Below are 12,226 nucleotides of genomic sequence, written 5' to 3'. Positions count from 1 at the left end.
GTATGAACAGTCAAGGAGTGGTGGAGCCCAGGTTTATTTTGGTCAACCAGCAAATAAACCGACTAAGTGGAATACCACCAGCGCGAGTACAAGTCAGTGATTCACCTCTCCTCTGTGTGCTTTGTGTTTCAATCACCTGTTAACTGTCCAACTGTCCACTTCTATCCAGGTCAGAGTGGATATTTAAGATTGAACTAACTATGAAGAGCGTTACAAGCATAGAATTAGACTGAATAGATCTGTCTTTGTGGATCGGTCACATTGTCACCGATACCCGATATAGATTTTATTATCGGATTGGTGCATCCCTAGTTTTACCTAATCTGTTCTCAAATTGCAAAGCTACATCTGTTAACTTTTGAATTCCGTAGTTTCTTTGGTCTGGAGGGGAGTGGTGGTTTTGAATGACATCTTTTCACACCTCTGCCTGGCGATGTATAAAGGGGGAAGGGGTGGGGGTTATCAAGTTACTGCAAAAGCAACCAGGCTGACGCCTTCGAAGTGATTGATAACTGTTCTAGCCAATAGCTCATTCGAAGCTGAAAAGATTAACATGTCCCGTGATTCATGATTGCCGTATTTCATGATTGCTTGTCTTTGGGAATGACATGTGCAACACAACAAGCCATATCATTTGTAAATATCCTAACCTAAGCTAAGCTAAACTAAGGTAAACTCTGCCTAAACTAAACTATGTATTGTTTATATATTTATACCTTGCACAGCACTTTGGTCGACAGTCATTTTGAATGTGCTTTATAAACAAAACTTACTTACTATATTACTATAAAGTAAAATTTGACTGTACTAACAAACAGTCAGATAAGGAAAGAAGATATGTGATTGTGAAGTGGACCCTTGGAAACGTTAACAGGGTATCTGCACATTTTTAAATCTCAAATTCAATGACTTTTAAGACCTTTTTAATACCTCTCACAAGAAAAAATAATACTATCGCCGGGGATGCAGGTGTGTTCCACATCGTTGCCGGGGGGGGGGGGGGGGCGGGCGCGAACGAGAGTTGTTGACGGGGGGGGGGGGGGGGTTTGGCGAACGAAAACTGTTAACGTTGTTGAGGCCGTATACGCCAACGCTAGGAATCTCGCACTAGGACCCTGGAGCGGTTATTTTCTGCAATAGCGCTAGATTCGGCAAAGTTCACATCGCGCCAGAACAACTGAACAACACACACTTATAATAATTTAATGCCTCCCCTTATAAAATTCCAGACATTTTAAGACATTTTTAGGCCTTGAATATGGAAAACTAAATTTAAGACATTTTAAGACTTTTTAAGGACCCGCAGGTACCCTGCGTTAAGGTAACACTGGTTAATGTCTATATCCCTCCAAATAGTTACACACAATTTCTTAAAAACATTATAAATAAAGTAATTATGGAATCCTGGTTTGGGGAGGGGATTTGAATATGGTAATGAATTCAAAACAGGATACAACATACATTAAAAAAAACCTCAAAACTCAACTACTAAAATATTGGCACTCGAAGAATTTGGAATCATTGATGTCTGGAGAGAAATAAACCCCAATATAAAGGACTATACTCACTACTCGGCACCCAATAAAAAGTTACTCTGGATTAGGGTTGCAATGGTATGAGATTTTCACGGTATGATAACCGTCTCAGAAAATACAGCGGTATCACGGTTATCACGGTATCACAGTTTGTTACATATATTATTAAAAGATACACTGACCCTTAAAGAAATTACAACAAAAGTCTGTAACTATTGTATCTGTAAAATCTGGAACTATTGTATACAAAATGTCTCCTTTAAAAAAAAAAAGCTGGCAATTTCCACAACCGTGGTATAAATCTTTTAGTGAAGATCTTTTACCATTGTTAGAAAGATCATTCAGCTATACATTGGAACATGCAGTGATCCCACCCTCCTGGAAAGAAGCCATTATAACACAATGGCTTCCAGAAAAGGAACAAGATGTGCTCTGACTATAGACATATATAGATTCTAAATATGGATTCTATAAATCTAAAAACCTATACCTCTATACTTTCAAAACGACTTGAGCAATTCATTGGTGATATTATTGATGAGGACCAATCAGGATTTATCTAAGGTTGACAATATCAGGAGAGCACTCCACATCATAGACCATATTCAAAATAATAAAACTAAAGCTATTTTAATTAGCCTTGATGCCAAGAAGGCATTTGCAATGTAAGCTGGAAGCTTCGTTTTGTATAAAACGAAATTTGGAATAAAACGAAATTTAATGAGAGAGCCGTACAATGTGTGAGAACCTCATACTAATCACCCTTGACCAGAATCAAGATTATTTATTTAAGATTAATTTATCTGAACCAGAAAATTCCCTATCTTGTCTGATCAACCAATTAGAGCTGGTTGGATTCATCTCGGGATATAGACTAAACCTGGCAAAACAAGATCCTGACATTCAAGTAACATAACACAGGAAGATGATAAATCCTGCACCTAACATCTGGAGTCATGCAAAAGACTTGGCTAGGATGTATTAACCAACCAACCACTATGATCTAATAATACCCTACTACTATGCTCATGACCCATCGTCTCACCTACCCAGTACTAGGGTAAACACCCCCATTAAGCTCACCCAAATCTAAAATTTGACATATTTAAAGCAAAAGTCATTCTGTTTAGCAGGTAAACAATGTCTCATGTAACAATGTTTATTATAAATTGTAAAACTACTAACATTAAAATTAAGTTATTAAAGTTTAAAAATCAAAAGTCTGAGGTGTGCTTAACGGGTACATTCCATACCCTTTAAGCACACCCCTGTTCCAATTAAGCTCACAAGAATATTTTACATTTAAAATTATTTTTTTATTTTAAATTGAATTTAGACATGGAAAGTTGTTTGATCTCACTGAAAACATATGCAAAAGTGACATAATTATGTCCTGGAAAACTACTACAACAACAATAATATGAGAGGAAAGTGATAGTGAATGAAATATTTTTATTAAAATTCATGTAACCATAACCAGATGCCCTAAAAGATATAAGCCAACACACAAAAATGTAGTTTTGTCTTCGTTTTGTCATCTTAACTCTGTAAAAATATATTGCTAATTATTTTACCATAATTTACACAGAAAACTGACTGATTGTTTTTAGACCATAAATGAACTATTCACATGGGCAGTCTATGTAAGTGAGCTTAAAGGGAGCACCCTGAGCTTAATGGGGTCAGCAATACTTTCGCATTTAAAATATAATGGACTTTATTTTAACATCAGTATTTTATCACAAAAATGTTCTTTACCATGTATATAATCATATACTGTTTGAAGTGAAGCAAGAAATACTGATTATATGTTTATACTTAAGCTTTCTCCGATGTGCTAACACTGATGCACTCCAGTTTTTATGCTGCTGTACCCTTTAAGCTCATGTAAAAATGATACAAAATCTTTAAAAAAAAAAACCCTGCAATCTACAAATATTATTTCTCATCCATTTGGACAAGATTTCGCTACCGCATGCTCCGCTGTGAAAGGCATTTGCTAACGACCTTGCTACCCATATCCCATAATCACACACACCAAACAATTTATCTCTTCAAGTACTACCCTTACCCCACCTAACCTCAGCCCTTCTTAGCCACACCCACTGACTAGATCTCTCAGCTACCGCTGACAACTCCTTTACCACTGCTCTCATCACACAGCCTCTAAATCCAAACTCAGCCAGTAGTCTTGTGGCAGACTTCGCCACGAAACCCCTAGCCCCTACCTCTACAGGTCTAATATATGCTTGCCAGCCCGTCTCTCTTACCTCCGCCACCAAATCTGCATACTTCAACATTTTCCTTTCATATGCTGCATCAACTTCGTCTTCAAATGGAACAGTTAACTATGAAACACACTATCCCCTTACTTTCAGAGTACAACAACATCTGGCCTCAAGGTTGTGACTACAATACACTCTGGAACCTGTAATTTACAGCCTACATCAACCAACAGCATCCAATCTCTTGCATCAGCCCACTTACCGCCAACACATTATATATATATATATATATATATATATATATATATATATATATATATATATATAACTCAAAAAAAAACTATAGATATTCCATTTAGAGTTGATAGTGTTGAGGTACGTAGAGTCAGTGAGGTAAAGTTTTTGGGTGTCATCATTGATGAAAAGCTGACATGGAGACCACACATAAATCATATAAGAACAAAAATTGCCAAATCTATTTCACTGATGTACAAAGTAAGGGATTTATTTAATAATAAAGCTCTGTATATGCTGTACAATGCAATAATTGCTCCACACCTGAACTATTGTATTGAAGTCTGGGGTAAAGCATGCAAAACAATTATCAATCCTATTATAACTTTACAGAAATGGGCTGTACGAATAATCACCAGAAAACATTACAATCACCCATCAAATACACTGTTTTATCAGTTAAAATTACTGAAGTTAAATGATTTGGTTGATCTGAATATTTTATTGTTAATGTATAAAGCACATAAAACCATATTACCATCAAACATCCAATTAAAATTTGTAAAGAGAAAGAGCTGTTAACCTAAAAGGGATAGAAATGTTTGAAAAACCTAAATTTAGAACTAGCTTAAAGGAGCGGTGTACCGTAATACAAGGAATAAGATTATGGAATAACTTGAATAGTGATGTTAAAAATGCTACGGGGTACGACGCTGCGTGTGACAATCCCTGAGCTGCGTCATGGCTGGATTATTTATTATGGATTATACTTTTGTGAGTGACCGTAGCGCGCGACTCCGCACACCTCACATGAACCTGCGCGAACGGCGCAAGCGTTCTTACTTGCCGCGTCACATTCTTTGCAGTGTTCTCTGAAACGATATAGTAGTATAAAGAAACACCCCTCAAAAACAGGGAAATAACATTTACCTGACGAAAATTAATGTTGCATTGTGTTCCAGGTTTAAAAAGTGCTGTAATTTAGGCTAAAGTGAGGGCAGTCCTGCTCAGAATGTAGACAGCGTGACTGTCAGTACGCAACATGCATATTGGGTGATGGGATGTTATGACATTATATTTTAGCTTCAGAATTGAAACTAAAAATGAACATACTACCAAGGCCACTCTATCTCTATCTGGCTCTACCTATAGAATTCCCAGACAAACAGTTTAAAGCATGGAGTCAGACCATATCAAGACGCGTATAGAACAGCAAAAAACCCAGAATACAACTACTGAAAAACTACAATTAGGAAAGATCTCAAAGAATACCATCATGCTGCCAAAATCACCCCCCTAATATATCCAAGTTCTAAGCATTATGAAGCAAAATGGAAAAATATAGAACAAAGAGTGCATGGAAGAGAACTGTGTATTATTGGATACACAGAAGGTATTAAGAACACACTTATACATAATACAGAGAAACACATTAGAAAGAGAATTTATGCAATGGCCAGCCTACAACAAATATTTCAGTCAAGATCCTCATTTTAAACAATGGCTGGAGAAAGGTTTAACAACCCTGTGTATAGCGCTTATAGACAGCCACTTCAAAAGAATTTGCTCAAAAAAAAATCAAGATCATTTTAGATACCTACAACTAAAGGATCTATAGGATCTATCATTGTCAAGATGCTGGTTGAAGCCTATAAGAGTTAAAAAGCACAGAATTGTATCCACACTGTATAAACTCCTGATTGAAAATAAAGGTATCATTACACTTGACATCAAAGTTAAATGGGAAAAGGAACTGGGAAATACCCTCACCGAGGATGATTGGCTGAAAATTTGGAAGGTACCAATCAGTACCCCCTATGATTAAGGAGTGGACACAGACTGTAAATTCAATATATGAGACTGAAATATTGACACACAGTCTAAAGACACAGGAAGAACAATGCCAGGATCTTCACATCAACAATACAAGACTGAACAAGGTTATAATGGGTCAATTTAAGACATATACTATGTAATTGAAGACACCCCCCAGCATTCATTTAATTTTTGAAAATAACATTGTTTTGTTATTTTGTTCCATTTCAATTGAGAACACACAATTCTTGACCTATCAGCGAAATCGCAGCATTGTGTTACATAATCTATTATCGAATTGCAAAGCTACATCTGTCTCTTGAATTCCATCATTTTTATATAGTTCTGGTGGCTTTGAAGGACAGCTTTTCACACCTCGCCAGGCAGGGAAGGGGTAGTGGCCCAATGAAGTAACTGCAATAGCAACAAGCAGACACCTTTGAAGTGATTGAAAGACGTTCTAACCAATAGTTCACTCGAAACTGAAAATTTAACACCTCACTTGCCATGATATGTGAATGTTTGTCTGTGAGAAGGACATGCGCAACACAACAAGCCAACTGGGTTGTAAACATGCTAAGCTAGGCTAAGCTAAGTTAGCTAGGCTCTCCAGAACATGCATGATTGACTGTGTGGCGAAACTGAAGCAGTCATGGATTATTTTGTGGACTCGTTTGCATTTGAGTGTATAAGTAAATAATTGTGCATAAGAGAATTCATATTAAATAGCACCTAAATATTAGATAAATAGTATTAGAGCATTTAAATACTGTACTGTAATATTTAATCAGCATCGTTTAGCATGGTTAACTTAGCTAGCCTCAGATTCTTGGACATCTCTATCCCATTATTAACATAAAATTAATGTTATGTTATGTTATAACTTCATTTGGAATTTTCTGGTCTTTATGTAGTATGCCCACCGTTGTTGTTTTGTTTTAGCATGCTCTTGATGATGGGCCAGTGTCTTGAATCAGGGTGTGCCACATTTGGACAAGGGTGTGGCACTATGGACATTCCTTGGGACATTTAATGAGCGATGTTGTGTAACTCTTCAATGCTTACATGTATGTGCTCAATATTTTTTATTGTCAGACAAGACCCTATTGAATCACAGAGGATATAAAAAGATGATAAAGTTTTTTTTACATCATCAGTGTACATATACACACTGTACATCCCAAAAATCAAAACTGCTTTTTGGTTTTTTGACATTTTCTTCTGTATTAGAGGCTCTCAAATGGAATAAAAATATAAGCCTGGAGGTGAATCAATATGTTGGCCCAACTGGTTAATTCAGTTTGAGTCCTGAATGATCATTTTCCTCTATGTACAACTTGAAATAACTAGTGTTAAAATGTATTAGTGTTGTCACGATACTAAGAATTACAACTTCGATACGATACTTTAAAAAGTATTGAAATTTGATACGATTTTCGATACCAAAGTCAGATACTGTGCTCATTTCCGTTTTAAAGGCTTTTTATTTATTTTTTATAAACAAACAAATGAATATTGTATTTTGTTTCACAAATGTCAAATAAATAAAAGGTGTAGTCCCTACCACATTAAAACAGAAAAATAAATAATTGCACATTAATATAAATTAACATAAATAATAGTAGTGCACTCTGGAATTCACATTTAGAAGTTAAAAAAGGCTAGTGCAAAAAGTGTATTTTAAGTATACTTTAAACAACTAACTCTTTAAGTAACTAAAACTTCAGTATTAGAGTTCAGTATTCATAGATGATTGATCCATTGTAGTACGATCACTTTTTTTCTCCCTGTATGCTGTCGCACTTACGGCTCTTAAACCAAGAATATGACATTTGCTAGGATACCATAATCGGACACATAATTTTGTATGCTATAATACTAGAAATGGGAATAATCACCAACCTCTTGGAATGTTTTGTACAAATCTGCGTGCCTTCAGGTGTTTGGCCAGATTCGTTGTGTTAAGCTAGGTTTAAACTTTCGCGAGTGACCGTAGCGCGCGAGTCCGCACACCTTGTCCGCGTGCTTGAAAATGCTTGAAACAAATAGCTGTCTGACTGAACCGTTCTCTTGTATTACGTTAACAAATACGAGCCTCTTGTAATTCCAGGACGAAACATGAGAGAACGTGAAGACGTTAAAATTGGGCGTTTTGAAAATAAACAACCATTAAATAATGTGATAAAAAAAGCGAATAATTTCGAGTGTATGTATAAATATTTAACTAAAGTTTAACATGCTGGGAAATATTGAAATGGACCTTGAAAGTGACGTACAAGTGCTTTAATTCCACCTTGTTGGTGTATGAACCCTACAAACATGACTGTTCATTGTGCTGCAGCGCGCACTAAGTTACAAAATTCTAGAGGTGCACGACCTCGCGAATTGACAGCGCGCGAGGCTACCGCGATTACATCATTTTCGCCACGCGGACCCTCGCGCTGCTCGCGGCGCGTCAAGTATAAACCAGGCTTTAGCGTCCTTCGTTGAAATGTTCCGAAAGCACCGCCTGCAAACTGGCTTGTTCATGTCCTTCGGTTTTCCATCTGTATCTGCTTCGAATCCAAAGTATTTCCACACAGCACTTCTGCTGCTTTCCTTGTTTAAATTAAGATGAGCTGCGAACACACTGCGTTTGTTTTAGCTGCCATTTCAGCATTACCAACTGTTCTGTGCATTACGGCACCTTGGGTGAGTCAAACGAAAGCGCATTTTATGTAAAAAAAATCGATTGGCTCCTTTGGTTGGTACAGCTTTAAAGCACCGTTTGCAGACCGGTTTTGATGTGTCCACGGGGTTGCCATGACTGTCTGAAATGTATGCAAATAATTCCATATTTCGCTTCGTGCGTGTAGTTTTTCAACAAGCTGAGGACGGTCCGCAATATTGCTTGTATTATCAGCCATCGTACACCGTTTCTTCTTATTCTGCAGAGAGGAGGCAAGCGCTGCACTGCTGTACGCGCACACTGCCCCCGTGTGGCACTCTTTGGAAATACTGCTCTTAAAAAAAAAAGAAAAACGCACTTAGTCCTACAGCACCGATACTAAGCAAACTGGGTATAGTACCGTTTTTAATGACGAAGTATCGCGATACTACTCTAGTATCGGTATACCGTGCAACACTAAAATGTACTAGTACAAATTGTTTAAAAATCAGCTCAAAATGGCCACTGCGCAAAGTAGCTAGCTAGCAGAAACTAAGGCTTAAAAACCCTGATAAAAATCCCATTTAACACAACGTAGTTTCTAAATATATAGCTAGGGGACTTAATTAATAAAGCTACTACATTTAAAGAGCTTTGAATGCATGTATGAATGGATGAATGAATGAATGTGCCATATCTGTCAATTGTTATTTTCACCTCAATCGACATTTGTCCTCTGCATTTACTCATCTATGCAACGCAACACACACACACACACACACACGCACACACACATGATTACTAGGGTGCTGTAGTGCACACGTGCCCAGAGCGGTGGGCAGCCCCAACCCTAGCCCGGGGAGTAGTTGGGGTTAGGTGCCTTGGTCAAGGGCACTTCAGTCATGGCCTGGGAATCGAACCCACAAGCCTCCGGTCACAAGACCGGTTCCCTAACCACCAGACCATGACTGCCAACCTTTGCTACTTAAGTCCTGTTCAACATAATGAGAAACTGTAGCCTATAACACAAGAGTCCCTATGTGAAAGAATACATCAAGAAATAATTCCGTTGTGTTGTGACTGGATTTGCAGCATGTTTCAAAAAGTTACAAAAAATTGAGAGGTGGAATAGGCGGAGCCACCACGACTGCATAATTTTGACACACAGACCTTTGAGCCAATCGCGATGCGTCAAGTATAAACATAGCTTAAGTCGTGTGTTTACGTCAAACATAGATCACTTAATATTCAAATGTTATAGACACAGGATTCAGCTTGTGTATCGATCTTCGGTCCATGGTCCCTAATGAGCTGGTAAAATAGACACTGGTGGGTTTGGAGGGTAAATATTTGCATCCTTAGATATACGTTTAACAAGGAATTTCCAAAAGCAAATTTCTTGCCTGGGTCTGCGAGCTCCGTTTCCTCAGGAGAAGGATTATCATGACCAGAGCATCCTTTTGCATTCTTTATTACCTCTTCCCAGCACTTTAGGGGACCAGGTAAGGTTAGGATTCTAAACTTTAGGAGGGGAGATCATTGTTGTGGTTGTGATTTAAGAGTTCCTCAGAGCAGAGGTCATGGGTAGAAAACCTTGCATTCCTTCTTACCATTACCAAGCAAGTTTCTTACACTTTGTGAGGTGAGGTCATCTCTGTGTCATGATTGGTGAAGTAGTAGATGCTGTCTCCACTACACCTATAACTCTTCACAAGTTGGGGGAATACAGAAAGAGGGATCTTCAACCATTCCTCTAGCTTGGTCTCATCTGGTCCCAGTTAAAATCCCAGTACTGCTTGGCAAACTCCACCCGTTTACACTTATGAGTATAAGGAATAGGCCTCTGCATAATGACATTTATTCCCCAAGGAAACAGGAAGTGATGAATTACTAAGTAAAGGTTTCTAGATACTTTGATCCAATTTATAAAGTTCAGTAAAAATGACAAATGTTTAAAATACAAATACATTCATTTCCAGGAAATTGTTAAGGGGGCCAATAATTGTGGAACAGGTAATTTTATGGGAAATAATTTCTTAGTCAAGATTCCCCCCCCCCCTTGAGTCGAAGGCTACTTTAAAAATAATAATAATAAAATTCATAGTTAGATTATGCTTCTGCAATAAATAAATACAAAATTATTTAAAGGCTTTTAGCACATTTTAACCAGGGGTGCCAATAATTATGGAAGGTGCTATATGCTCACTGTTACTACACACTGAATGGATTAGATAATGAACTGCAGCTAAACTACAGAGCATTGCCGGCACTGGAGGTGGCAGTGGTCTCTGGTACCTCTGATAACTGCTTGCCTGCTTGAGACATTTTGCAGTAAAAATTGCATTAGTTAGGATGTTTGTCTGATCAGAGGAGCAACAATAGTCTCCATCTGACCTGTTTTGTCTTTACCAAAACTTATATGTGCTCTGACCGTCTGGCCATCATCTAAACATGTACACACAGTATGGCCAGTCTCCATGGAAACAGCATAGAGATTGGCTTTGGTGAGTAGTTACATAATGAGAACCACACAGATGATTAGAGACATTCTCTCTCCATCTTTCTCCTCTCTCTCTCTCTCATTGGACTATATAGTAACACATTTTTAAAAGATCCAATAAGGAAATTGACTGGACAAAAAGTTAAATCACGATGAGAAGATGATGTTTTTGCCTATTATAAATAATTTTTTACTCTTGGGTTTAGACAGTATAAATCAGCGTTATGAAGTCATAAGTACTAACTATTAACTAAAGTAAAAAAAATAACCTGGAGTGGTTATATAAATAATACTGAGGAGAGCTGCCAGCTATACACTTCTTTCATTTTCTTCTAATGGATGTTTTTGTTTCCTGAAAGAATACAACACATCCTGAAAGAATGCAACAGATCTGAATGGTATGGAGGAACCAGCCACAATTACCATCACCCCTTTTCCAAACTCTGCATATATGTGGGTGTGTATGTTTACAGTATATTGGCTGGTTAAAGTTTCATGTAAAAAAAAAAAAAAAAAAGCATTGAATTCTATATCAAATTTTACATGTTTGATTAAAAACAAGTATTTATCACATTAAGGATGAACCTTATAGATATATAAAGCTTATAAACTTTAAGTTGATCCAAAAAGTTTTTAATATGAAAAGGTAATTTAAAAAAAGGTGTACATTAACTTTTATACTTTGGCATTAGTCTAAAATAAAGTATGCACTGCAACATATCACGCTGTTACTTTTCAGACTGTGCTAGATGCTAAGATGGGAGTTTCCCTACCTTGTACCCACACTGTACACGGGTTTTCATGAGGGGTGTTGTGGAGCACAGCTCAATGGCCTCGGGCTCATGGAAGATCACCGTGGGCAGTGGGTCCTTACGTAGCGTCAGGACATTGAGTTTAGTCTTCAGCATGTTCTGAAAATGCTAAAAGACAGACATGGAGTTAGAGACAAAGAGAAAAATGAAGAGGGAGAATTAGATGCCCGGGGGGATTTGTCTGACAGTCTCTGCCTGAAAATAATAAAATACCAGGCCTCAGTCACACACATACACATGCGCAGTCAAGAAGAGGGTACAAAAAGTTTTACACAAAGACTCAACTACCCGCAAAAGCTCCTGGTGAACTTCTACTGCAGTACCATAGCGAGGATCCTCTATCCAGGCATGATTGTATCATATTCAAGCTGCATGGCTGCATAGAGGATGACGTTGCATCACAGTCATAGATACAGAAGGGATCACTGGGACAGACCTCCCAACCTGGCCAGTGACTA

General features: G+C 37.6%; 1 protein-coding gene across 1 annotated transcript in view; it reads right to left on the bottom strand.

The window, feature by feature from the left end:
- The window catches only part of pid1 (phosphotyrosine interaction domain containing 1), a 40,833-nt gene that overhangs the window by 21,253 nt on the left and 7,354 nt on the right, over window positions 1-12,226 (bottom strand). Inside the window, exon 2 of the mRNA XM_076988801.1 lies at window positions 11,730-11,876. Within this exon, the coding sequence (XP_076844916.1) occupies window positions 11,730-11,876 (147 nt within the window). The remainder of the gene's footprint in view (window positions 1-11,729; window positions 11,877-12,226) is intronic.

This window comes from Brachyhypopomus gauderio, chromosome 2, assembly GCF_052324685.1.
Source record: "Brachyhypopomus gauderio isolate BG-103 chromosome 2, BGAUD_0.2, whole genome shotgun sequence".
Lineage (NCBI taxonomy): Eukaryota > Metazoa > Chordata > Actinopteri > Gymnotiformes > Hypopomidae > Brachyhypopomus > Brachyhypopomus gauderio.
Note: the sequence above shows the minus strand (reverse complement) of the source record. Positions and strands in the feature narration are given on the sequence as shown.